General features: G+C 49.9%; 2 protein-coding genes across 3 annotated transcripts; one reads left to right on the top strand and one right to left on the bottom strand.

Annotated features, from left to right (window-relative positions):
• Positions 1–3: 3 nt before the first annotated feature.
• LOC105417685 (uncharacterized) lies at positions 4–1,855 on the bottom strand. Its single transcript, XM_029850697.1, has 5 exons — positions 1,774–1,855; positions 899–1,152; positions 617–817; positions 346–548; positions 4–182 (listed from the first exon to the last, which is right to left on the bottom strand). The coding sequence occupies exons 2-5, from the start codon at positions 1,033–1,035 to the stop codon at positions 4–6; spliced, it is 720 nt and encodes a 239-aa protein (XP_029706557.1). The 5' UTR covers positions 1,036–1,152; positions 1,774–1,855.
• A 53-nt stretch (positions 1,856–1,908) lies between these two features.
• On the top strand, positions 1,909–20,416 carry dchs2 (dachsous cadherin-related 2). 2 transcript variants are annotated; one of them, XM_029851347.1, is made up of 21 exons: positions 1,909–3,766; positions 4,919–5,110; positions 5,189–5,420; positions 5,732–5,968; positions 6,861–7,880; positions 7,952–8,139; positions 8,207–8,306; positions 8,415–8,575; positions 8,647–9,490; positions 9,582–9,821; positions 11,819–11,953; positions 12,535–12,744; positions 12,814–13,674; positions 13,837–13,950; positions 14,859–15,070; positions 15,145–15,296; positions 15,368–15,498; positions 15,584–15,870; positions 15,947–16,088; positions 17,162–17,487; positions 19,894–20,416. In XM_029851347.1, exons 1-21 carry the CDS (start codon positions 2,033–2,035, stop codon positions 19,963–19,965), a joined length of 7,590 nt encoding a protein of 2,529 aa, XP_029707207.1. In that variant the 5' UTR covers positions 1,909–2,032; the 3' UTR covers positions 19,966–20,416. The 2 variants fall into 2 exon arrangements, with proteins under 2 accessions (XP_029707207.1, XP_029707206.1); XM_029851346.1 differs by having other exon boundaries at positions 17,162–19,767.
• The last annotated feature ends 3,581 nt before the right edge of the window (positions 20,417–23,997 follow it).

The raw sequence follows: 23,997 nt of genomic DNA, 5'->3' as shown, positions 1-23,997 counted from the left end.
CTGTCATGTTTTCCAGACGTCTCCGCACTCACTGAGGTATCTGTGGGTGATGGCGTTCCTGAAGTATTTACAGCCGTTCCCTTTAATCTCCTCCCAGTAAGAGCGAGCTCCGGGGGTCTCTCTGAGCTCCACCGTGTTTCTGCTCTCACCGGTCCGCTCAGTTGGCCACTCATCTGTGAAATCTACACAATTAAAGTGTTCACAGGTCAAAGTCCTGTGTATAAATATGTGCAGAGCGAGCTGACCGCTGGTTTAGTGACTAAAGGTTCCACGATTAAAGGTTTTACCATAGAAAATGAAATTTGACAACATTGTCCAAGCTGGGCCACACGTTTGCATACAGACCTGCCTCGTGGATGTAAAGCTTGGTGAGGGCGTGACGGAACCCCCGGCCCGGCTTCTTCACAGGCAATTTTGGTGGTTCCGGATGGTCCACCGACTCTCTCTGAGGCTCTTCCCTGGCCAGGAGGTGACCAGCATTGAACGTGATCTCCTCCACCAGAGACTGGAGGCACATCTGGAAGCACTGCTCGTCTCCCTCTGCGTTCCTGGAATGATGGAGGGAGAATTTCAAAAGGAACGCCGCTGTTCACGCTGCTTTGGACCAGCACTCTACCTGAAGTCCACCCACAGCAGGCCCGCTGTGATCAGTCCCAGCCACTCACTGGCCTCCCAGTCTTCAGCCAGCATGACCGGCACGATGATGACTTCCCTGCTGTCGGCGTAGTTCAGCTCCTTCTTACAGCTGCGGGACGCCTGGTACGCCGGAGTCATGAAGGGACAGATCACGGCGGCGGCCTCCACGCCCGCAGCCATGCTGGAGACACAAGACACGAGCATCTACACGCGGTCAGGCCCGGAACACAGAACCTTCTCCCCGTTTTAGCCCTGCACTCACGAATCATTGATGTTTCCCGTCACGCCACCTTCGATGTCCATCCACACCGGGAGGCCGTCGTCTTTGAGGCTGTCGTAGATCTTTTTCACCAGATCCTGACTGTCCCACTGGTACGAGAGCATGATGTGAGCGGGCATTTTCTACCAGTTCGACCAAAGCTGCCCGGCTGAAGTTCTGATGCGGAAAAAGTGAGACCCTGTTGCCATGCTGCGAGTTTGGATCTGTTGCATGGCAACGGCAATGCCAAACACTACCTGGAGACAGTGAGACAGGTACTAATTTAAGTTACACTGGACTATCAAGGGTCACCATACACATGTCGATCAGGAAAATAATTATCTTTTCATACAGTCTATAATAAAATATCTTTAAAACTGGACAAGCACAATGAAACCTAAACTGGTTTCAGAAGGTCCACACTTCTGTTGCCTGGAGAAGGTTCTACACAGCTGGGTGTAGTGTGTCAAAACGAACCCTGAACTATCACTGTGATTTACCATAGTAGTATAAACTAAAGTTCCTTTCCTACGATTTTGTCTTTTAAAATGTTATTACGCTTCTGTAGTTTTAACAACTCTCCAGCAGGTGGAGCCACACTTGTACTTCGCCAATCATTGACCTTTTTTACCTATTTATTTTTTTAGTAAATATTTTCCCACATACTTAATTTGAATTCTGCACTCGGACAATATTGATGACCATATTTTCACATTAAACTTTTTGTTAAAGTTCCAGCTACAACAACTTTTTTTCCACTTCTCTTGGTTACAGGTTGATCAAGTTAAACATCGCATTTACTGTATCGGATCCTGGTTAATCTCTCGACCCGATTAAACCTTTAACACCCGGGTCCACAGATGGAGCTGATCTCGGACCTGCCTTCTGCCGGGAGGTGTGCTCAGTGCGCACGCACAGCCGCTCCTCTGTCAACCCCGCGATGTCTTGTGTGAACAAGCTCTGGAGATTCGCGCAGATTCACGTGTGGATTTCTCATTTCCATTTCTCATTTGAGTTTATAATATGGAGGGATTTTTTTCCCCGTTTTTACTTGGTGGAGCGCTTTAAAGCGCGGCCGTGGTGCGTAGATCTGACCCGGGAATATGTAGACTAACTCGAACTCGTAAATCCTGAGACATGAGTGCAGGAGGAATGGGAGCCACGCTGCTCAGGACACTTGTACTCTGGTTGCTTTACGCACATTCGCTGGCGCAGGTGTTCAACTTGACGCTGTCCGTCAAAGAGGGCCTTCCGGCCGGAACCATCGTGGGTGACCTGGGGGCGGTTCTGAGCACGCCGAGCACCGGGTTCTTCATCTCGGAGAGCAGGGACTCAGATGTGTTCAGAGACCTGGAGATAGACGCAGACACGGGCATCATCTCCACGGCGGTGGTCCTGGACAGAGAGAGCAGGCACCAGTATGACTTTGTGGCGGCCACGCTCACAGGTGAGATGATCAGAGTGAGGATAGAGGTGAAAGACGTGAACGACCACTCCCCCGTCTTCCCCTCAGAGGGGTTTAACCTGGAAATATCAGAAGCGAGCCCCCAAGGCAGCTGCTTCAAGCTGGAAGGTGCCAAAGATGAAGATGAGGACGAGTTCGGTATCCAGGGATACCGGATCAGGGAGAGCGAGATGGATGACCTGTTCCACCTGGACTACCATCGCAGTGGATCTGAGAAGCACCTGAGCCTGGATCTCCTCCTCATGAGCAGATTAGACAGAGAAGCGCAGGACTTCTACTCTCTCACCGTCGAGGCCTTCGACGGTGGCGTCCCACCCAGGACGGGCACCCTTCAGCTCAACATCCGCGTCCTGGACGAGAACGACAACCCCCCCGTGTTCAACCAGACCGAATATCACGCCTCGGTGCCTGAGGATGCTCCGCTCACGTCTCCCGTGTGTCAGGTGCACGCCACTGACCTTGACCTGGGCGACAACGGCAGGATCACCTACGAGATCAACAGGCGGCAGAGCGACCCCAACGAGGTTTTCTCCATCAACAGAACCAGCGGTGTGGTCTACCTCAACAAGCCGCTTGACTATGAGGCTCAGGTTTTCCACGAGCTGATCGTCAGCGCCACAGATAACGGCGCCCAGCCCGAGTACAGCAGCGCCTTCGTCGGGGTCAAGGTGCTCAACATCAACGACCACAGCCCCTCCATCAGCGTCCTGTTTCTCAGCGAGACTGGAGAGGCCACGGTGTCCGAGGCAGCGGGGATCGGGGATTTCGTAGCCCGGATTTCTGTGTCGGATCCGGATTTTCAGGAGGAGATGGTCGCCGTCACGCTGGAGGGGGGTGACGGGAAGTTCACTCTAAAGCAGACGGATGATTTCCTGTACGCTCTGTGCGTCAGCGCGGATCTGGACCGGGAGGAAAAGGATCTGTACGAGCTGAAGGTGCGAGCGTCTGATCTGGGGAGCCCTCCCCTGAGCAGCGAGGTGGTCTTCCTCCTGAGGGTGACCGACACCAACGACTGCCGCCCCGTTTTTGAAAAGGACGCGTACGCGGTCAGCGTTCCCGAGGACGCCCCTCAAGGCAGCTCCCTCATCCACATGCAGACCCGCGATGCGGACGAGGGCGCCAACGCAGCCGTCAGGTACTCCATCCTCAGGTCCAACCAGGACGGCCTGGTCAGCATCGAGCCGGAGTCGGGCCTGATCACCACGGCCGCTCCTCTGGACAGGGAGGCGCTCGAGCAGCTTTGGTTCCTGGTGGTGGCGGCTGACGGCGGAGAACCATCTCTGTCGTCCACGGCAACGGTCACGGTGCTGGTGTTGGACGTGAACGACAACGAGCCGGTGTTCCAACAGCAGCTGTACAACGCGACCGTCCCGGAGCACAGCGGCGTCGGCAGCTGCTTTCTACAGGTGTGTGGGAAAATACTGAGTTTAGCTTAAAAGTTGAGATATCTGTCTGAAATGTGACTTCAGGGAGCATCTCGAGGCCTCACGCCGCCGACCTTTGACCTCCATCCATCTGAATGGTGTGATGGCAGGGCGGGACGCACGTTCTAAACACTGAGCTGGTTTAATTTATCATTTATCAGCAAAGATTCTCAACTGTTTTTCAGTGAGTTGGTTTAAACCCTCTCAGACGTAGAGTAGATTAGTTCTACAAATAAGTGCCTTCATTGTCTCTTTCATACATCTGCAAGACAAAAGCAGGGTTGAGCGTGCATGCACAAAGATACCAGTGTCCTTCAACACACACACACACACACACACACACACGCTGGTCCAGCAGGCTCTGATATGACAGATGGTACCTGGTACCGCGAGCTCAGTCCCCCTTACAAAAGACTTATTAGGCAATTTGAGAGAAAAAAAACATTTATATTTACAATAATTGATTGAAAGAGGGTTAAAATATAGAGAAAACACTGACAAACAAGTTCATTTAATGGCAGGTTTGCGTTGTGGCTGGGAAAACAAGAAAAGTTTAGGATTAATTTGATTTACAGGTTTTTTTTATTGTAGCGGCAATCGCCAACAGGAAGCCGCCACATGAAAGGGCTACCACTCAGCGTGAGTGTGCGTGTGTATGTGTGTGTGTGTGTGTGGGGGGGGGTTACGAGAAGGTTCAAAGTTCTTGTTGGGTGTGTGTCATGTCAGACCTTGAACTGTGTCTCGTTTGTTTGCGGTTCATGAAAGTGTAATTTTATGGCTGAAAAGTGAGGCCTGCGTTTGTGGGAGCTACGTGTTCTTTGTCATGAGCACAGTCGGACATGAAAGCGTCCGATGTGCAGGAAAGCGTGTGTTCGCTGTCACAATCAAACAGAATATGATAGTTGGGACACTTTATCAGCCCCAGAAATGATTTGGGCTCTGGTAACAGCCTCTAACCAGGGTAATTGGAGTCGGTTTATTGTGTGTTGAATTATTATATCAAAAATAAATAAAGAAATCCCCGACGGTTTGCTTTTATCCCCTCAAGGCTGCAGAAAATTAAGAAAAAGATGATCTGACTAGACTAAAAATCAGCAACTTTGGGTTTATTTACTTCTTTATCTTCTTCTTTAGGTTGTGGCCACAGATGCGGACAGTCGTGAGTTCGGCACGCTGCTCTACTCTCTGTCTGATGGCTTTGATGGTCAGGAACGACACCCCCTCTTCCATGTCCAGCCCCAGACCGGAGAGCTGTGCGTCTCTCAGGACATCGATCGAGACTTGGGACAGACGGTCCACGACATCCTGATCCGAGCTGAAGATCCCGTGAGTGGAAGCGAACCCCCTCCTCTGGCGTTCCGCCTGACGTTAAACCTTTGTCCTTCGCTGTCTAAAACCTAACAGGGGGGTCTGAGTGCTCAAACCTACGTGCACGTGGAGGTGGAGGACCTGAACGACCACGCTCCGGTGTTCAACCCGGATGAATACACCGTGAGCATCAGCAGCCACGCTCAGCCCGGCGCAGAGCTCCTCAACGTCATCGCCACTGACCGCGACTCCGGCAGGTTCGGTCAGGTCACCTATGACATCATCCCCGGAGACGGGTCCGGCTTGTTTGACGTGGACCCACAGACAGGTGACTGTTACGGGGGGAGGGTGGGCGGTTCTAAACAGCAGGTCAGAGTCACCGCCAGACCTGAGAGCGAGTGATTTGGATCCACTTTGCGCGAGTCTTTAAGTAACTGGTGCGACCAGCACTGGTCGCCTTTGTGAGTAAACAACCGCTTACATTGTTTTAAGTCCCCGTGATACGATTGGCAGCGTCGCCGCCCAGCAGGGGAGGTGCAGAAATCCTACAGCTTTACACCCCCGCGGGTCTGAGGTTGTAGCAGATTCATGGCTTTGAATCAGATGTGTTCAAGCCTTCCTCCTCCTCCCCCCCTGCAGGAACGCTCACCCTTACGTCCCCTCTGGCGGACCTGGGAGCAGCCAGAGTGAAGCTCTTGGTGACGGCGCAGGACGGCGAGGGCGTGACGTCGGCCAGGCCCGCTGAGGTCACCGTCAATGTTCTACACAGCGCCCAGGCCCCAGCCGTGTTCCAGAGGTCACGGTACACCTTCACGGTGCCCGAGGACGCGCCGCCGGGGACGTCCGTGGGGACGGTGGAGGCCATGACCCCAGCAGGTGAGGGTCCGTCTCCGGCAGTGCGTTTACAAAGGGGCTGACAGGAAATCGGCCCAGCTTCAATCACAGTCAGGTCACGTGATTTGGAATTCTGCTCTGCGATTCGTCCAAGGTTTTTTTTTAAAAAAATGGTGGAAAAGAAAGAGGAAGGGGAAGACTACAGCTTAATGGTTAATCCTCCTTAACCACAAGTTCAGATAAGGTGTCAAACAATGTTGTGAACTACAGTTTATCACCAAAAAAAAAAAAAAAAAGCCTGATATTCATACACGTAGGGCCCTTTATTCAGTACATATGCACACTGTAATGTTTATTTTTAGTGAACATATGAAAATGTGTGATTTTTATAAAGGTAAAAGGGGTTTTGAGTGAGAGAGATGTAGTTTTTTTGCCATATTTGATTCCACAGATGTGTTGGCCTGACTCGTGGAGGGTTTTTGGCACCCCAGGTCCATCAGGATTAGCTCTAAACCACTCCTCCACACAAGACAGTCATTTGGGGTTGTCTAATCAATTAAAGGATTAGGGCAGCAGCTTAAAGTCCAAATCACAGAATCGTGGCTGTTTGACAGGGCGTCAGGCACCTTTAAGCTCCCCACGTGTTGCTTCAGCAGGCGCTGTGGCTGTGCAGCAAACAGGAGGGGATTAATGGGATCTGCTGGTTGTGCCTTAATTACTTTATGTTACTTACAGCTTCTATAATGTTGTGGGAAAATAAATATTGTAAAATTATGCCAACTGCAAAAAAAAGGATGTTCTGACATCATAAATCAAAGCTGATTTTTCTCAAAATTATTCCATTAAAACTATTCATATGGTAGCTACATTTAGTAAGTGGTTACAGCCGCCAGGGGGCACCACCTCACCGTTACAGTCATTCTTGTCTTAACAGACTTTTCTGCATCAGTTTCGTACCGGATCTCATCTGGAGACCCCAAGGGATTTTTCTCCATCCATCCCAAGTCCGGCCTCATAAGCAGCATCAAACCCTTGGACCACGAGCTGCAGCCAAACGTCCTGCTGGTTCTCCAGTCCTACACCGACACTTCTCCGGTTTACAGCACCACCCAGGTCAACATCGCTATCACGGACATAAACGATAACGCTCCTGTTTTCCTCCGGACCAGGGACGCCATCTCGGTGTCACAGAACACCCTCCCGGGGACGGTCCTGTTCATCGCTCACGCACATGACGATGACAGCGGCGCCAACGGGAGAGTGCGATACCACCTGAGGAACAACAGATATGGCATGTTTGGTATCGACCGCGACCTCGGAGCCGTTACTTTAAACCAGAGCTTACTGGTGAGTAGTCAGCAGAGCTACAACCTGGAAATTGTGGCTGAAGATGGTGGAGAACCAGCGCAGAGCTCCTGGCTTAGCCTCACCGTCAGCGTGGACCGCTCTGCTGCCGAAGACTCTCTGGCATTTGAGACCTTAGTGTACCAGGTGGAGATCGGCGAGGGCTACAGGAAAGACTCCAGGGTCATCCAGGTGAGGGCGCACTGGAGCCGGAGATCCCATCTGTCGACCTCGGGCCTCACCTACTCCTTGGAGACGGAAGCTGGCTCTCCTCCTGCTCCGTTTCGGATTCACCCAAAGTCCGGCTGGTTGTATCTCAGCCACAACCTGGACTATGAGACAGAGTCGACGTTCCGCTGCCGCGTGTTGGCCAGGGCCTCGCCAGCGAATGCCACGGCCACAGCTGAGCTCATGGTGTCGGTGCTGGACGTCAACGACAATGCGCCCGTGTTCAGCAGCGAGGTTTATCACTTCACCGTGTCAGAGGCGCCGTCGCCTCAAGGCCTGGTGGGAACCGTCAGCGCGGTGGATAAAGATTCCGGCATAAACGCCCAGCTGTCTTACATCCTGCTCTCGGATGGGAAGTTCTTCCGCATCAATGCTAAAACAGGTGAATCACCACGGCAACATGCTGTTACTCTGTTACCTGGACGTGTCCTCAATCGTGTGTCTGCTCTCCAGGTGAGATCATCAACTGGGTGGCGCTGGACCGAGAGCATCACAGCCAGCACACTCTGAAGGTGATGGTCACGGACCAGGGCCACGCTCGCCTCAACGCCACCGCCACCGTTCACATCCTGGTCACCGACACCAACGACAACCCGCCGCAGTTCACACACCTGCCCGCCAGCAAGGAGGTCAACGTCCAGGTAAATTTGTGGACCTGTCTTCTGTCCGTGTATCCGACCGAACTCATCCTCGATATCGTCACGGCAGATATGGGCGGAAGTGCCAGCGGGATCGTTGGTGACAAACATGTTCGCCAAAGATTCAGATGCAGGAGAAAATGGAACCGTCGCCCTCAGCCTGGTCCCAGGTGAGCTCTGACCACGGAGCTCAGACCGTGCTCCTGAATCTGCAGCGCCGAACCCCAACATTTAATCATTTAATCTCTGAAAAGCTGAATTTCTCTGCTGCGTGACAGAAGAAGCGGGACCGTCACACTTTGTGATCGACGGAGAAACCGGCGACATCAGCACAACAGAACATTTCAGTCAGAACTCCAGGTCCTTCTACACCCTGAGAATCTGCGCCAGAGACGGTGGAGCTCCGCCTCTGGAGGACATCGCAGTGGTCCACGTGCAGGTCTTTTCATTTCCATCCTTACTCTTTCCCAGATAGGCACGGCAGGAAATTGAAGCACACTCTTCCCGCAGGTTCATGGATTAGAGGCTCCGAATGCCCGCGCCGATTATCCGCTCGTGAAGCGCTTCGTGGTGAGGGAGGACGCGGAGCCAGCCACCGTGATCGGCTCTGCCGGCGTTCCCAACAAAGGGAGATTCCACTACTCCATCTCCGAGGGAGACGGGAGCGTTCACTTCGGCATCGACGGCTCCTCTGGTGACATTTACATCGGCCGGCCGCTGGACTATGAGGCCGCCACACAGTACTTCCTCGTGGTGCGAGCTGAAGACGCAGGACTGGCGCCCGGAGCAAATGTGTCCGTGCTGGTCAGCGTGATGGTGGAAGACGTGAACGACCACACGCCGTGGTTCCCCGATAAACTGGTGCAGCTCGGGCTCAGCGAGGACGCCGCAGTGGGATCGCTGGTGTTTGCTTTCCAAGCGAGGGACGGCGACGGGACGCTTCCCAACAGCGCCGTCCGCTACGAGCTGACCTATGACCCCAAAGTCGCCGACTCGTCATCACACTTCCCCTTTGAGATCGACCCGTTCACTGGAAGCTTGACTGTGGCAACACCTCTGGACCGGGAGGCCGCTCCCAGTTTCGCTTTTACCGTGACGGCCACCGATCAGGCGAGTAGGAAGGAGGAGCGCAAGCAGGCGGCGGTGGCAGCTCAGGTGTTCCTGCTGGACGTGAACGACGACCGACCCGTCTTCAGATCGGCGGTCTCGGCTCAGGTCATGGAGGACGCGGAGGCGGGGAGTCTGCTGCACCGCTTCGTATCCAAAGATGGAGATGAGGGTGGAAATGGGCTCGTCTCCTACACGATCCTGACCGGGAACACGAAAGGAGTCTTCACCCTGGAGGAGAAGACGGGTGAGATGATTCATGACTTTTAGGTCCTGCTGACTTTTCTGTTTGGACCTTTTCTCTCTCTTGATACTTTTCTGCCCGTATTTTTCTCCAGGCCTCTTGTTTCTGTCAGCCCCTCTGGACTACGAGGCCCAGCGTCTCCACCACCTCACCATCCGGGCAGCGGACCACGGTCTGCCGCCGCTCTCGTCCACCCAGACCTTTACGGTGGAGGTGGGGGACGTGAATGACCGATCACCGGTCTTCAGTCAGAACATCTACAACGCCAGCGTGGCCGAGAACAGAGACCCCGGAGAACCGGTGGTCAGGGTCTCAGCCACAGATGATGATTCAGGTAAAAATGGGCAAAATATCGCCATGGAGAAAAAAGAAAAGTGCAATTTTTTTAGTGACCTCAGGAAAATTGTATTTCTTTATATTACAAGTTTTAAAGTTTGTGGAGCTTTTTTTATGTTTTATGTTTATGCTTTAAAATATACTGTACATGAGAAATGCATGTAAATAATCATCAGAAGGGAGGAAAACCGGACAATTATTGACCCATCTCTGGCTCTGAAAAAAGTTTTTCATCCCTTGCGAGGACCTTATAATTTTTCGAGCAATTACCACTCTCGACCACTAGGTAGCAGCACCAAACGCCCCCGCTCCAAACTGTTGCAGTTCCCCGTTTTGACACTTGGAGGCGCTCTCCTCGGTGTCCTGTCCACTGAGCGTGTCAGCCAAACCAAAGATAACTAAGCTTATTAGGTAAACATATTTTTCTTTATTCACGTGCTGAAGACACTTAAAAAATTCTGTTTCACAAAGACCGGTGGTTGCTTTCCCCTTTTTATAGGAATTAAACCCATTTATAATCCATTTTCCGCATATCTCCTTTGTTTGAATGAGGAAATCGATTTTCCACTTAGGCAGTACTGTAATATTTTCTTTGTGTTAGTTATGAAGAATAAACAGAGCAGCGGTCCGTTCCGGCATGTTTTGGTTAAACATCAGTGCCGCCATGAGTCAAAGTTATCATCTGTTTTGTTTCACTCCATTAAACTAACGGAGTGAGACTGCAGTTTAATTGAAACCAACCCCCCCTGTCCCAGTTCCCTCCTCTATTGTCCCATTTGTGCGTTTTCCATCTGCTGCATGTTCATCTGATCCACAGTCGCATTCACAAATCGGCTCTATTTATTTTAACACGCTGCGCGAGGGGCTCCCCAATCCCACTTCATCTGGTTCTGTTGACAGTGCGAGTGCCTCTAAATGCTGGAGGCGGAGGGCGTGCGGCTTCGGGGTCCGTGCAGGAGGGGTGTTGATGGGAGCTAACATTTTTGGGGGTGAGAATTGTCCAAGAACAGCAAGCACACGGCTCCTCCGGGAGATGTGGACGGGTCCTCTCTCAGGACGATTTCCATAATCCAAGCCATCTGTGCCAACAGGCCCTCTCCTCAAAAGGTCTCCCAGCAGTCGGATTTGATACCATTTGTGCTGTTTTTACGTTTAAAATGTGGTTGTTTTACACAGTTATGTAGTAACAGTATTGTTAAAGGCTTCGCAGGTACTTGGGATGGGGGCGGTTGCTGGTTTACGCAGGTTTTTTAACTTTTAGGCGGTTTAGGGTCGGGAGTTTGAGCCCTGCTGCCATGCAGGGAGGAGAGCAAATGGGCCGCGATTCTGATGAGTGGACATAGGTTCTTTAACTGTGATTGGAGCACGACAGTCCAGCAGAGGGAAAAGCTCTTGAAGGCCCTTTTCCTTGGTTTTGTTCAATTTTTGGTTCGTTTTGTTCAGTCCTAGAAAGTTGGATTCCAAAATCCTGGGACATGCACATTGTTTTATTCGCACAATTTACGGTAGTGACAAACTGGAGGTAAATGCAATATTCAAAATAGCCCCAGATTTCCTCAGAAGATCCGAGGTCGGAAAGGTTTCTGAAATTCTCCTTCATCTGTGCAGCTTCAGCCGTTGAGTGTTTTCCTGTTCTCTGGTTCGTCTGAAACTGCCACTGAAGAATGACATGTTCCGCCAGGCCAGACAAGGGCTCGGATAAATAGCCCCCCCCCACCCAACCCGAAGGTTACACATGACACCGGTTCTGGTTTCAATCAGAAGGCTGCTTTAGGTTAGGAGTAGGGGCGACGTGAACTGAGCTGATGAGGTGCTAAATTCAACCGCAGGACGGAGACAGACGCAGCCACTGAAAGACAGAAACCAACGCCGTGTGTTAGCGTGTCTACACTAAGAGAAACTGTTAGCATTAGCATTAGCATTTGCGGGAACTGTTCTCATTGAGAAGCACACAACATTCAAAAGGTGATCAGTGGTTTGTTGATGTGCTTCCAGAGGAGAACGCCGTCGTCTGGTACAGCCTGCTGCCGGGCCCCGGTTACGAGCTCTTCAGCATCAACCCTCACACGGGCCTCATCACTACCGCCTCGTATCTGGACCGAGAGCAGCAGCCTCACTTCTCCCTCAGAGGTAGGACGCTCTGACGTCACACAGAAGCCTGTTAAAGCCGGGAGAAATCCTGAGGTGGCCGAGGAGAGTCCACAGAACCTTCAGAAGTGTTTTTGTTCCCTCTCTGGCAGTTAGAGCCAGTAATTACTCCTTCTTTGCTTTTCTTCTTTCGGATGATTAATCATAATATTGATGCAGTCATCAGGGCAATGAACAATTCCGTGAAATAACAGTCTAATAACAGGAAATATCGGACGCGTGAAAGTCGGCTCTGAATTAGGAGGAAAATGTCAATTTCTCTGAGAGAAAAGGACAATTTTCTCTGGCTGCAGATAGATTAAGGGAAAGAAAATAAAGTTCTCAGGGAACGTTTCGACCCTCATTCAGACATTGATTCTTGAATGTGATGATAAAAAAGGCAGAAAAGGTGGAAATTTCCATTATTAACATGCTAAATTAGCTGTCACCCCCTCTTACAGTGTTCCAGTTATTCCCTTGTTTTGCTTTGTCATGCTAACGACGCTAACTCGCGGCAAAAGGCAAAAAGTTGTGAAAGCACTCTAAAAGTGACGACCGTAAGATTCTGTAATTCCCGTCTGCAGTCCAGGCTCGTGACAGCGGCTCGCGGCCTCTGTCGGCCACGGCCACGGTGCTGTGCTCCGTGCTGGACGACAACGACAACCCTCCGCGGTTCATGCAGTCCTCCTTCAGGGTCAGCCTCCCTGAGAACCTGCCCCCCGGGGCCATCCACACGGCTCAGGCCTCTGACCCAGACCTCGGGGAAAATGGAACCATACATTACTCTATAGCAGGTAAGAAACTGGCTTTCATGTTTAATGGGGAGCTGAAACAATTATGGGATGTCATCCGTCTCCGTGCAGGTGAAGACGGCGCGGGCTGCTTCGTGGTCAACAGCCGCTCAGGCGTTGTCAGCACCACAAAGGTCCTCGATCGTGAGGAAAAGCAGAACTACACGCTCACAATCTGGGCCCGTAACTACGGCCCAGCACCGCTCAGCTCGTCCACACAGCTCCAGCTGGTGCTGCTGGACCAGAACGATAACGCCCCGTCCTTCAGCAGGAAGAGTTACCAGGCCTCTGTCAGCGAGGGCCTCCCTCCAGGGGCCGAGGTCCTCCGCCTCAGTGCTTTTGACCCCGACGAGGGGCCCAACGGGCACGTCACTTACTCCCTGACAGAGGACAGCAGCCACGGGGCCTTTTCAGTGGACTCTCTGACGGGAGCGATCCGGACCACCAGGTCCCTGGACCGAGAGGGCAGGGCCCAGTACACGATCCGAGCCGTGGCCACCGACGGCTGCACGCGGGGGCCCCTCCACTCTGTGGCACCTGTGACCATACTGGTGGAAGACGTGAATGACAATGTGCCCGTCTGTGACCAGAATCCCATAAACGGGTGGGTCTCAATGAGGACTCTACCGAACCAGATAGTCGCCACGGTGACCGCCGAAGACGGCGACCAGGGCGAGAACGGAACCCTACTGTTCGCCCTGCCAGACGAGGAAAATTTATTTGCCATCAACAGCGAGACGGGCGAGATTTCACTCAGGAGGCGGGTGAGGGCAGGATTCTCCGGCAGGAAGTTGGAGGTCATGGTGTCGGACCGAGGACGACCTGTTCTGACATCCGCCTGCCTGGTTTTGATCCACCTGAAAGGAGACCAGGAAGGACTGCACTTCACAAACAACGTGTATAACGCCACCATCCAGGAGAACAGTAGAGCTGGTGGGTTTTTATTGTGTAAAATTCTCAATTGATTCTGCCATAGCTCATAGTTCATTTATCGCCCCCTAGTGGTAATATCCGGGAAATCAATCCATTTGTTCGTAGATGGATGGATGACACCCTTAGAACACTCATTGTTTTTTTCAATGTCTTCCTCTAAAGGCACTTGGATAACTAAAGTCGAGGCCACCGGACGGGCAGACAGCAGACAAAGCGTGGTGTACTCCATATTTAGCGGCAATGAACACAGCCTTTTCTCCATCAACCATCACACGGGTACGAAACACATGAAATTTTGCAAGATCGTCTCTGCCGGAGCCGTGGGTTTATTAGTAGCAGATGTGTCTGTCCGTAGACATCAGGCACGCTTTCATCAGTTAAGTTATGCTAATAGCTCAGAGCATTCGGTCACCCATCCATTTCATTTTCCACATAAGGATCCAGAAAATAACATTCGATTCTCTGTCATTTTCAATCACTGTTGAGCTGCAGCTCCAATCCACCTCAACTGGTGCGTTTCTGTCTCTCTACTAAATACTTATCAGGTTCATCTGGTTGTTTATACACAAGTATTTCCTAAATTATTATGATTGTAGCCTGCCTGATTTTATCACCACTGGGGGTTTTTTTCTGGATTCGTACCACAATAACTCTCTAAAGTATAATCTGTTTTGTGGGGTCCCCTCAAAAATGTGAAGCTATGAAAGCTCACGTCAACACCTTTTTAAATGCCTCTGATTGTTTTGATTTCCATGACTTTGGCCCCATATCCTCATTCATACAGTGTAAGATTACTGGGACGGTACTGGGACAGTCCACATTAATAAAAGCATCCTGCAAATGTGCCAATTTAGCACATTTTCAACCAAAATCACTGCGCAGGCGAAAGTTGACACAGAGAAAACAGTCCTCAACACCCATTATGTTATATTAGCTTATAGCACAAGCTGTAATGTACTTTCACTTAAAAACAACAGAAGGATCACTTTTAACCACAAAGTGAAAATGAATAAAACTCTTCAAATAAGTCATAACATGAGAAACAGACTAGCTTAGCAGTTAGCTGCACACCTCCCTGTTGCTAACGAGCCAGAAGCTACAGTCCATTAAAATCACTTTCACAAATAAAGCGCGGAGACCAGTTTCTGGTGGCGTTCCCTTACTGTTGGGTCTTTCTCGTCAAGGTGAGATCCGTGTACAGAAAGATTACGCTCTGGACTTTGAGCTGAGCCCTCACATCCACCTGGTGGTCCTGGCTGAGAACGGGCTGCAGACCACCCACTGCAGGGTCTCCATCAGCCTGCTGGACGTGAACGACAACGCGCCGCGGTTCGATTACAGCAGCTACAGAACGGCCGTTTGGGAAGGACAAGCCCACAACACCTATATTATGCAGGTGGACAGTCTGTTTTTTTGTTGTGGACTCGTGGAGTGAAGGCAACGTTGACAGGTGCTCGTGTTCTTCTGCAGGTGTTTGCGTCAGATGCGGACGGTGGAATCAACGGGCAGATCGAGTACTCTATTGTGTCCGGTGATCCTAATCAAGCTTTTATTTTGGACTCTGTTCGGGGGATTCTGGCCACCAACGTCTTACTGGACCGTGAGATCACGCCCTCTTACAAGTAGGCTTGCTTTATTTGAGCAGCTAAAGCTAGCAGCAGCACCTGCATGATATTCTACCTCTGTCCTCAAGGCTGGTTCTGCAGGCGGCAGACAAGGGGGAGCCTCCTCTCAGCAGCACCGCTACCGTCAGGGTTCAGGTGGTAGACGTCAATGACAACATCCCCGCCATCCCCCCCATGGAGCCCGTGGTTATAGCAGAGAGTATGTCTGACCCGGCTGCGTCCCCGATGGTGGACCGTCACCGTGTGACCGTTTGACTTATCTGATGTGTTCTGTCCAACTGTAGACCGGCCGGCGGGTCACACGGTCACCCAGGTGACTGCTAACGACGTGGATCTGAGCTCGACCATCACCTACAGCCTCTCCGCCGAAGGCAGCACCCGTTCCCCATTCGCCATCGACCAGTACACCGGGGTGGTTACGCTGACCCAAGCCCTGGACTACGAGGAGCAGGCGGAGTACACGCTGACTGTTCTGGCATCTGACTCCCTCCACCAGACCAGCGGAGAGGTCAAAGTTCAAGTGCTTGACGTGAACGACAACGCTCCGGTTTTCAGCAAGGACTCCTACCAGGTAAAGGTGCCGCGATCGAGCGTTCAGAAGCCGGGACAGATGCAGGCTGACACCTGTGACTTGTTTTGTCTCAAAGGTGGATTTGTCGGAGTTGGCGGCCGCAGACACGCTAGTTCTGTCTGTTTCCGCCACAGACAGAGACTCTGGACTCAACGGCGAGATCACCTACAGACTGCTGTCGTCTCCGTCACAAGGCTTTTACATACAGGCGGACAGTGGTAAGACGGTCAGAGTGAGACAGCAACACTGTAGGAGACCAGTTGCTCTGTAAGCCATTAATTCATTTCACGAAAACACGGCTCTCTGGTCTGATTTTGATACTCATACCTGGAATGTTTCCATTAAAATGAGGCCTATTGGCTCAGCTATGGGAATCTCAGCCTGGATATCAGAGGTTACTCAGAGTTGCTGTCATGCTGCCAGCAGCAGTATACTTCTCCATGTAGGCTGTCATGAATGCCAGTAAGCTCATCGTGGAGGGGTGAAACAGCGGAGAATAATGCCTTCAAGAGATAACGGCCTTATTTTCAGATGTATCCGAAGCTCAAAAAAAGATAAAACCTCCATTGCTGGGCTTCTATTATATTTTGGAGCAAATGTGTTTCTCCTTTATGGTAAAACAGATGAAAAGTAACATTTTAATCAGCGTTGACTAAAGCTACCCATACAGAAAATTGAATCAGGGTTTTGTGGCGAGGTGCTTCCCAGCCTGAGCGTCTGCCCCTTTCAGACAAAGGCCACACATTTATTAATACATGTGATCAAAAAAAGACATCAGATGCTGAAATGGAATAAAAGATCTGATGCATAAACGCGTAATTGCCGGCTAAAGAGAAAAATTGCCCCTGCAGTGAGCATATGGAGTTCGTTACAGAATAGTCACGCAGGAAATGATGTGGGATTGCAGAGTTTAATAAGGACAATTTTGATTTAGCTTTGACTTGGTTTTTGTAGGTCCCGCTCTGAAGAAAAGCAAATCCAGGAACACTGCACACGTTAGTTAAAGCATCTGTTAAATCAATTGACATGAGTTTTATAGTTTCACGTTGCCCAGACCAGATGTCAGGTCTCATAAAGTTTCTTTCTTTAAGAAGAGTGGTTTTATTGTGAGATAAAATCAGCCCGTTTGTATAAGTGTGCAGGCTCTGATTGACAGCAATAGAATTGTTTTGGTTTAGCTGAACCTGGATTTGGCTCTTCCGGGCAGGTTTCCTGCGACGCTCCGAGTTTGCCCTTGAAACATCACAAGTGCGACCTCCGCGTTCCTTACTCCACGCTCTTTGTCTTCTAGGGTCTGTTTTTATCAACAAGCCCATAAAAGAAATCACCAACGGCAACCTGATCCATCTCCTGGTTGAGGCTAGAGACGGAGGCGATCCCGCTCTTTCCAGTATCACCTCCATAGACGTGCAAGTTCTGGACACCAATGACCACGTGCCGATGTTCCATCAGGAGGTCTATTCACTCACCGTCCCCGAGGACACGCCAACAGACGCCACCTTGCTCACCTTGTCTGCGGAGGACCAGGACTGGAGCCCTGAAAATACACATCTGGACTATGCCATTATTCAGGGAAATGAGGAGCGGCGGTTCAGCCTGGAAGTCAGATTAGTTCAGGTAGAGAATCAGTGGCGAAATGTTGGGAAACTTGTTCTGTGTAACCCTTTAGACCGGGAGACCACAGAGAGCTATGTGCTAACCGTTAGCGTGGCTGATCGAGGTATCCCCCCGCTGAACAGCTCTGCTGTTGTTATGGTGACTGTGGCGGACTGCAATGACAACGCCCCCGTGTTTTCCAGCATGGAGTACCACACACAGGTGAGGGAGAACAGTGCTGTAGGTACCCACCTGGTCCAGGTCACTGCTCAGGACCCTGACCTTGGACCCAATGGTTCGTTGAAGTTTGACATAATTTCAGGGAACGGTAAAGGCCACTACAAGCTCGACCCCGATTCCGGCTTTCTAGTGGTCAACCAGTCCCTCGATTATGAGCAGGACTCCAAATACATCCTGACCATCCGAGCCTCTGATGGCGGGGAGCTTTCGGAAAAACGTAGAGTGGCTTTTACGGTGGTCTTCATCACAGTGTTGGATGAAAACGACAACAGCCCACACTTCCTGTTCCCTGTTGTTAACTGTTCTGTGCTGGAGAACCTCCCGGCATTCACCCATACCTGCTCTGTGCACGCAGTGGACAATGACCTCGGTCCATATGGCCAGGTCACCTACTCAATTTTGTCCTCTTGCTTCTTGGACTACGACAGCGGCAGCCCTGAGAAGAAAGAAGCTTTTGCCATTGACCCCCTAACAGGGGACATTCACACCAGACAGACCTTCGATTATGAACGGGAGAATGAGTACTGTTTCGTAGTAGAGGCACAAGACAAAGGTGGTAAATCAGCCACGGTGAGAGTGCAGGTGAGCATCAAGGGCGTGGACGAGTTCAGTCCCGTCTTTACCCAAAAGCAGTACCATTTCCTTCTGCCGGAAAATTCCAAGCGGGAAGATGTTGTCGGATTTGTGACGGCAATGGATCATGACAGAGGAGTTGATGGGATGGTGGAATATTCGCTCACCAGCTCATCGCTATTTTTCTCAATCAACAGAACAACTGGGAGCATTTTCGTTTCAGAGCCAGTGTACCGCAGACGAGGTAGCCACGGGGAGGACTTGGTGAAGCTAGTGGTGTCTGCTGGTAGTCCCAAATTGTCCTCCAGGACCACAAACTGTGTAGTCTTCATCAATATCTCAAGCTCCGCCGAGGCCCTTACCGGGGCACCTCTTGACACGCACATGTTCGGTCTGAGTATTTCGCTGGTCGTGATCCTCGTTGTCCTCCTCATTTTTGTGGGCTTGGTCCTCAGATACAAGACCAAAGAAGTGGCGCTGAAGAAGGCCGCCGCCATGGCGGCTAACTTGAACCGTGGCACCGGTTCATTCCATAGATCCAACAGCCTAAATCAAAGCCCGATTACTCTGCAGGAGATAAAACGGCCCAGCATTGTGGTGCCCAAGAGGCAGGTGTCAAACCCATACAGCCAGTCAGACTCGAGTGGCCGAGGATCAGCAGAAGGTGAGATGGCTGAAGACCAGGAGATCAGGTGGATTAACGAGTACCCCTGCCGGAGGGGGGATGAATCTGTGCAGGGGAAGCCGGTCCCTGACATCTCACATTCCGCTCTACGCCAGGACAACATCTCGTGTCATTCTGTCAGCGTGGCGCCAGAGCACGTGATGAATAAACGTCTGTCATCGGAGATGGCCAGCACCGAAAGCCTCTACCACTTCAAAGAAGAGGGGGGTGGCGAGGGACTGCTTCCTCTACTTCCTGCTATTGTCAGGATGAAGGATTTGGAGGAGAGCATGAGGACGAATGGCTATGCTGCCGTTTCAGGGGGGCCAGCCCCCGCAGACTCCCTGTCATCACTGGTGTGTCTGGACGAGCAGCTTCAGGGCAGCTACAGTTGGGACTACGTTCTGGACTGGGAACCTCGTTTCCAGACGATGGCCTCCGTCTTCACCGATATCGGAATGCTGCCCGACAGGGAGCTTCAAGTCAGCTGCGAGGACTTGACAGCTGAAGCTTGCTCTCTCGTGCACCCCCCACCTTTAATAACAGCGGTGGCTCAGCCTGGCATTAGAACTGTAGTGCCACGCAGGCCAGGACGCGTGCCGAGCCTGAGCAGGAGGCGCTCTTCCCGTAAATACATGTATTCCCCCCTGACAAGGAATACGGGACTAACCCCTTCAGCGATGACACCCAGTTTTTCCCCATCCCTGTCTTCTCTCACCGTAAGAACCCCTAATGCCTCACCAGTTGTCTCTGACTTGGGGGTGGGGGGAATCAGACTTGACTCGGGGCCACGCACTGCAAGTCTGTTGGAGGCAGAAATCCAGGTATAGATGTGAACTTGCTATCCGGTTCTGGCTAAAATATGATGTGTAGAATAGTTCTAAAACTTTTTCCGGATAAAACAACGGTGTTTTTTTTCTTTAATGGATTTTTTTTGGCCCCTGATTTAGACTTTTACACACCACAAGTTTGGTCTCAAACAACGGGACCTGGAGCAAACTTTCAACATCGTGAAGCAATGAAGTTCCTGAGGCTGAGGTTGGTTTCACAGCTAACGTCTTTAATAAAACTAATATATGAATCCCCCGTCTCGTTCTTGCATTATATTCTTAGAATGTGAGCACTTAAAACAAGCGCAGATGTTTGAGTGAGCATAAAATGACTGAAAATGAAACACTTTATTATTGCAAACTTTGTCTTGCTCGGTTTGACTTGACTGACCACAGAAAGGCGGATTTGTTCCGAGGATCTTTGTTGAGCCGAAACTTGATTTTTTTATTGTTTTTCAATCATGGACCGTGTCCGTGTTTGATGTTCCCGAAGCTCTGCGGACGTCAAAAACAAATATGCATATTTACCACTGCAGCTATTTTCTATGGACGTTTTCATCACACACGTGTTTGTACAGGTACAGTTTGCAATGAAACTCCAAACCTTTTGGACACATTTGGAATAAAGACACTTTCTTCTGTATTTTCTCTGCCCCGCGTTGTGATTTAAGACATTTTTATACTAAACTGTATTACTGCTTCCTGTAACAGTGAACTGAATATCTGAGGACTTTATTTTCAAGGAAATCTTACAAAATGAGTTAGCGCGGCTCCACTCGGTCTGCTGTTCATCGAAATGTGCTGCCCTCAGGGAACATGCGAGCCGAGGAAGCCGAGCTGAAGGCTTTATCAGATAAATTCATGGAAGATAATAAACAGGCAGGACCAAGCGACTCCTGCACACAGTCATTGGTAGGTGATTTATTGACACAGTCGGGTCTCTCTTCTGCACCTCGGTGGGTTTCTACAAGGCCTGCGCTGCTCTCTGTTTGTGATTTCAGCAGGTTCTCGGCCCTGAGATCACCTCCTCATAGGCCGATCTGGTCAAACGCGCTCCTGCCTCTTCACAGAGATCAGAAGGTGGGAAAAAAGATCAGTCGGCACTTTCAGGTGAGGGGAGGGGTTACAAAATGGAGGAAATGATTGTGATATTGTCAGTTTAAGGTGAATTTGTTGGATTTACCACGGCAAAGTAGCACAGACAGGATTAAAAATACAAATGTACATGGAATTACAGTGTCCAGTATATAAAACCAGGCTTCTCCTATAGATTTGTGGAGGAATTTCCAGAAATTTCAGCTTTCTGTGCCTCTGTCCTCTGTGCCAGTCCTGGAACTGATCTTGAGTTCAGCTTGAAAGAAATCTTTCCATATTCCAGGATTTTTCAGGGATTAGACTGTTGCTGCAGGGTGGTGTTTGGGTATGCAAGTTTAGCAACCTGGCAAATCAAAATAAAGCTTCGATCCTCCGGCACATGATCTTGTTGAGGCTTGGACATCGTAGAAGCTACAGAAACATAATGAAAGCGAATGTTCGTGCTGTAATAAGCTACTCATGCTGTTGTTATTTTCCTGTTTAGTGTGGTTTATGTTGTGTAGCATCTTCCTTAAGAAAGATCCTTGTTGGAGCTCGACTCCCAACAGGTGGGATTCGTGATGAACAACAGATGTTGCATTACAATGTTAGCAAGGAGGAAACTCAAAGCTTCGCTGTACCTCTGACACCAAATGTAAACCACAGTCAGACTGTTGCAATTACATTAAATTAGATTTTGTACTGGTCAGCGCTGGAATATGTGAGGTAACTTCTTCAACGGTAAATGTTAAAATATGCCGACCACGTTTTTTGTTTATCCTCTTCTTTGACTTTAAGTACTCAAAACCCAAATCCTTCATGACTGTTTTCATAAAGTTTGATGATAGAATTCGTCGTCGCCCTGCAATTTTCTCCTCCACAGCTCTCTCTGCCAACCAAGTGTAGCTTTAATTCCAGTGGGGCCTCAAAGGGCCTTGAATTGGCTCTGAAACCAACAGAATTGTACAGGGGTCTGCGCCTGGGATGATAGAAGGTACGGAGAGATAAGGATACAATTAAAGCCAGCTGGATTTTGTCCCACAATCCTTGGCTCTTTAGTCAGACATCTTTATTCCCATCCTTATGGGAAATTTGGTTTAAAGCAAAGCCCGTGAATTCATGCTTGACCACAGTTGACGAGTGGTGATCCAATAAAGATAAGAAACGTAATACCGTTTTGACATCCTAATTTCCCCCCTTTCGGGCAGGAGCGGGCAGACCTGTTTGGAAACCAGTTGATACTGGTTTCATTCGTGCCTGAGATATGAATGTAGATGTAGCAGACGTGCTAATGTTAAACCCACAATGGGCGCTCAATGGATGCGATGTAAGAAACAAGGGTCCAGATTTTTGCTGGCCTGGACAAATGATGCAAACAGCAGTTGGTTATTTGTTGGGCGGCTCCATTAAAATTCCTGCCAGGTGCAGTGATGGAGAGCCCCTCAAAATAAAGCACAATTATATGTGTCGCCCCCTGGTGGTCTGCGGTGATAAATCTACGCCATAATTTCAGAAAGGATTGAGCTAACAATTAGGAAACAATGTTTTACTATTGTTATTACCGGGATGTTTTTGTCATCATAAAGAGGATGCGTTTTGCTTCCAAGACTCTACACTGTTTAAGTGACGGCAGCAGCGTCTTGGCTCCGCCGGCCACCTTTTTGGCAAAAACATGAATCACCTCCGCCATCATAAATAACCACTGAGGCCTCCGACTCCAAACAACAAACATGTGTTCAGAGTCTTTACGTTTTTTCCAAAAATCGTCTGAGTTGTGTTTCTGAGCGTTCCTATAAACACCGTCACACAGAGAGTATGTGTTACGCTTCATTTGGAGGCCGGAAACATGTTTTTAGTTTTCTCTCTCTCGCTCTTCCATTGTTTTTTTTTTCCTCTGGATGCAGTTTTGAAAACAGAAGAAAAACGTTTTGACCATCACATTTATTTACAGCAAGAACTTTTTTTCTCGACCTCAATAACACATCAGGATGCTTTTTAGCTAAAGGATGGGGACAGGCCAACTGTGCTGACCAGCGCTTTACCCGGGGTTTTATCAGAACCATGTGGGCTATTCTGTCTCATTTTCAGACGATTGGCAACGTGTTGGACAATATATGACTGAGTTGTTTCCCACGCCTGGTTCTGATGGAAGAGAACACAGACAGATGTTATGCAAAATCCCTTAGCAGAGCGACGCAAACAAAGATTTAAAGATGTCGTTTTCTGCCTGATGTCTCTTTATCTTGGATCTGCGGCAATAAGGATGTTGTTATTTTACGAGAAATGTCACCTTTTTGATTTCTTCCCCCTTTTCGTCAAGAATTTTCATGTCTGACACAGCTTTCTTGATTTGTGGCATTCCTCAGGGTTCTGCCCTGGAACCAGTATTTTTTCCAAACATTGGAGTCTTTATATGCCTCCACTTTTGTTGTAGGCACACACACTATTAGTATTGTGCATATTTCATCCTGCTGTAAGGAAAGTTTAAGTCGGTCTTCATTCACGCACATGTGAGCACAAACACACACACACTCGCACACAGATTCACCAATGAGACCACTGGAGAGAAGGAAAAATAGCTCTGTAGGTGGAGGGCAGAAGAAGGAGGGTCAAACAGGCTTTTGGATATAAGAAATTGCCTCAAGCATCACATTTGGGTCGAATCAAATCAGTGATGTTTTTGGCTACAATATATAAAACAGATGGACCAAAATGGGATGAGCCCAAATCCTTTTTTTTGGGGGGGGGTAGACCATTTGCAGTGAAGAAGTTGCTTTCTGTTTAGTTTAAGGTGATTAATTTTTGTTCTCTCTGCCATTTTGTCTGGTTTTGGTCATATTTCAACCTCTGCCCTGTGTGTAATATGAGGCTTATTGATTTAGCTGCATGGCTGAGTGCGAATGTCACAGTAGAAGAGTGTCTCTGGATGAGCAAAGTCGTCTCACACCCTCAACTGACCTCTCACCCCACAGGAAAGCAGCGGGGTTTGAAGTGCACCAAGGGGGGGCTTTTGTTTTAGCCACAAGGGTAAAAACATAAAGGCAGGTGCTCCACTCTGGGGCCTCCCCCTCCCCCAGGGGGAGGAACCCGGTGCTCCTGTGATGGATGGGTCTGGCTGGGATGCCAGAGTCCACAGCAGGGGAGGGACCA

Source organism: Takifugu rubripes, chromosome 17 (genome assembly GCF_901000725.2).
Source record: "Takifugu rubripes chromosome 17, fTakRub1.2, whole genome shotgun sequence".
Classification (NCBI taxonomy): domain Eukaryota; kingdom Metazoa; phylum Chordata; class Actinopteri; order Tetraodontiformes; family Tetraodontidae; genus Takifugu; species Takifugu rubripes.
Note: the sequence above shows the minus strand (reverse complement) of the source record. Positions and strands in the feature narration are given on the sequence as shown.

Coding starts and splice junctions, on each gene's coding strand:
- LOC105417685 (XM_029850697.1), bottom strand. CDS start 1,035: ATGCCCGCTCACATCATGCTCTCGTACCAGTGGGACAGTCAGGATCTG. Junction 549..616: donor CTGCTGTGGGTGGACTTCAG/GTAGAGTGCTGG, acceptor CCATCATTCCAG/GAACGCAGAGGGAGACGAGC. Junction 183..345: donor GCTTTACATCCACGAGGCAG/GTCTGTATGCAA, acceptor TTAATTGTGTAG/ATTTCACAGATGAGTGGCCA.
- dchs2 (XM_029851346.1), top strand. CDS start 2,033: ATGAGTGCAGGAGGAATGGGAGCCACGCTGCTCAGGACACTTGTACTC. Junction 5,969..6,860: donor GGAGGCCATGACCCCAGCAG/GTGAGGGTCCGT, acceptor TTGTCTTAACAG/ACTTTTCTGCATCAGTTTCG. Junction 15,871..15,946: donor TCAGCAAGGACTCCTACCAG/GTAAAGGTGCCG, acceptor TTTGTCTCAAAG/GTGGATTTGTCGGAGTTGGC.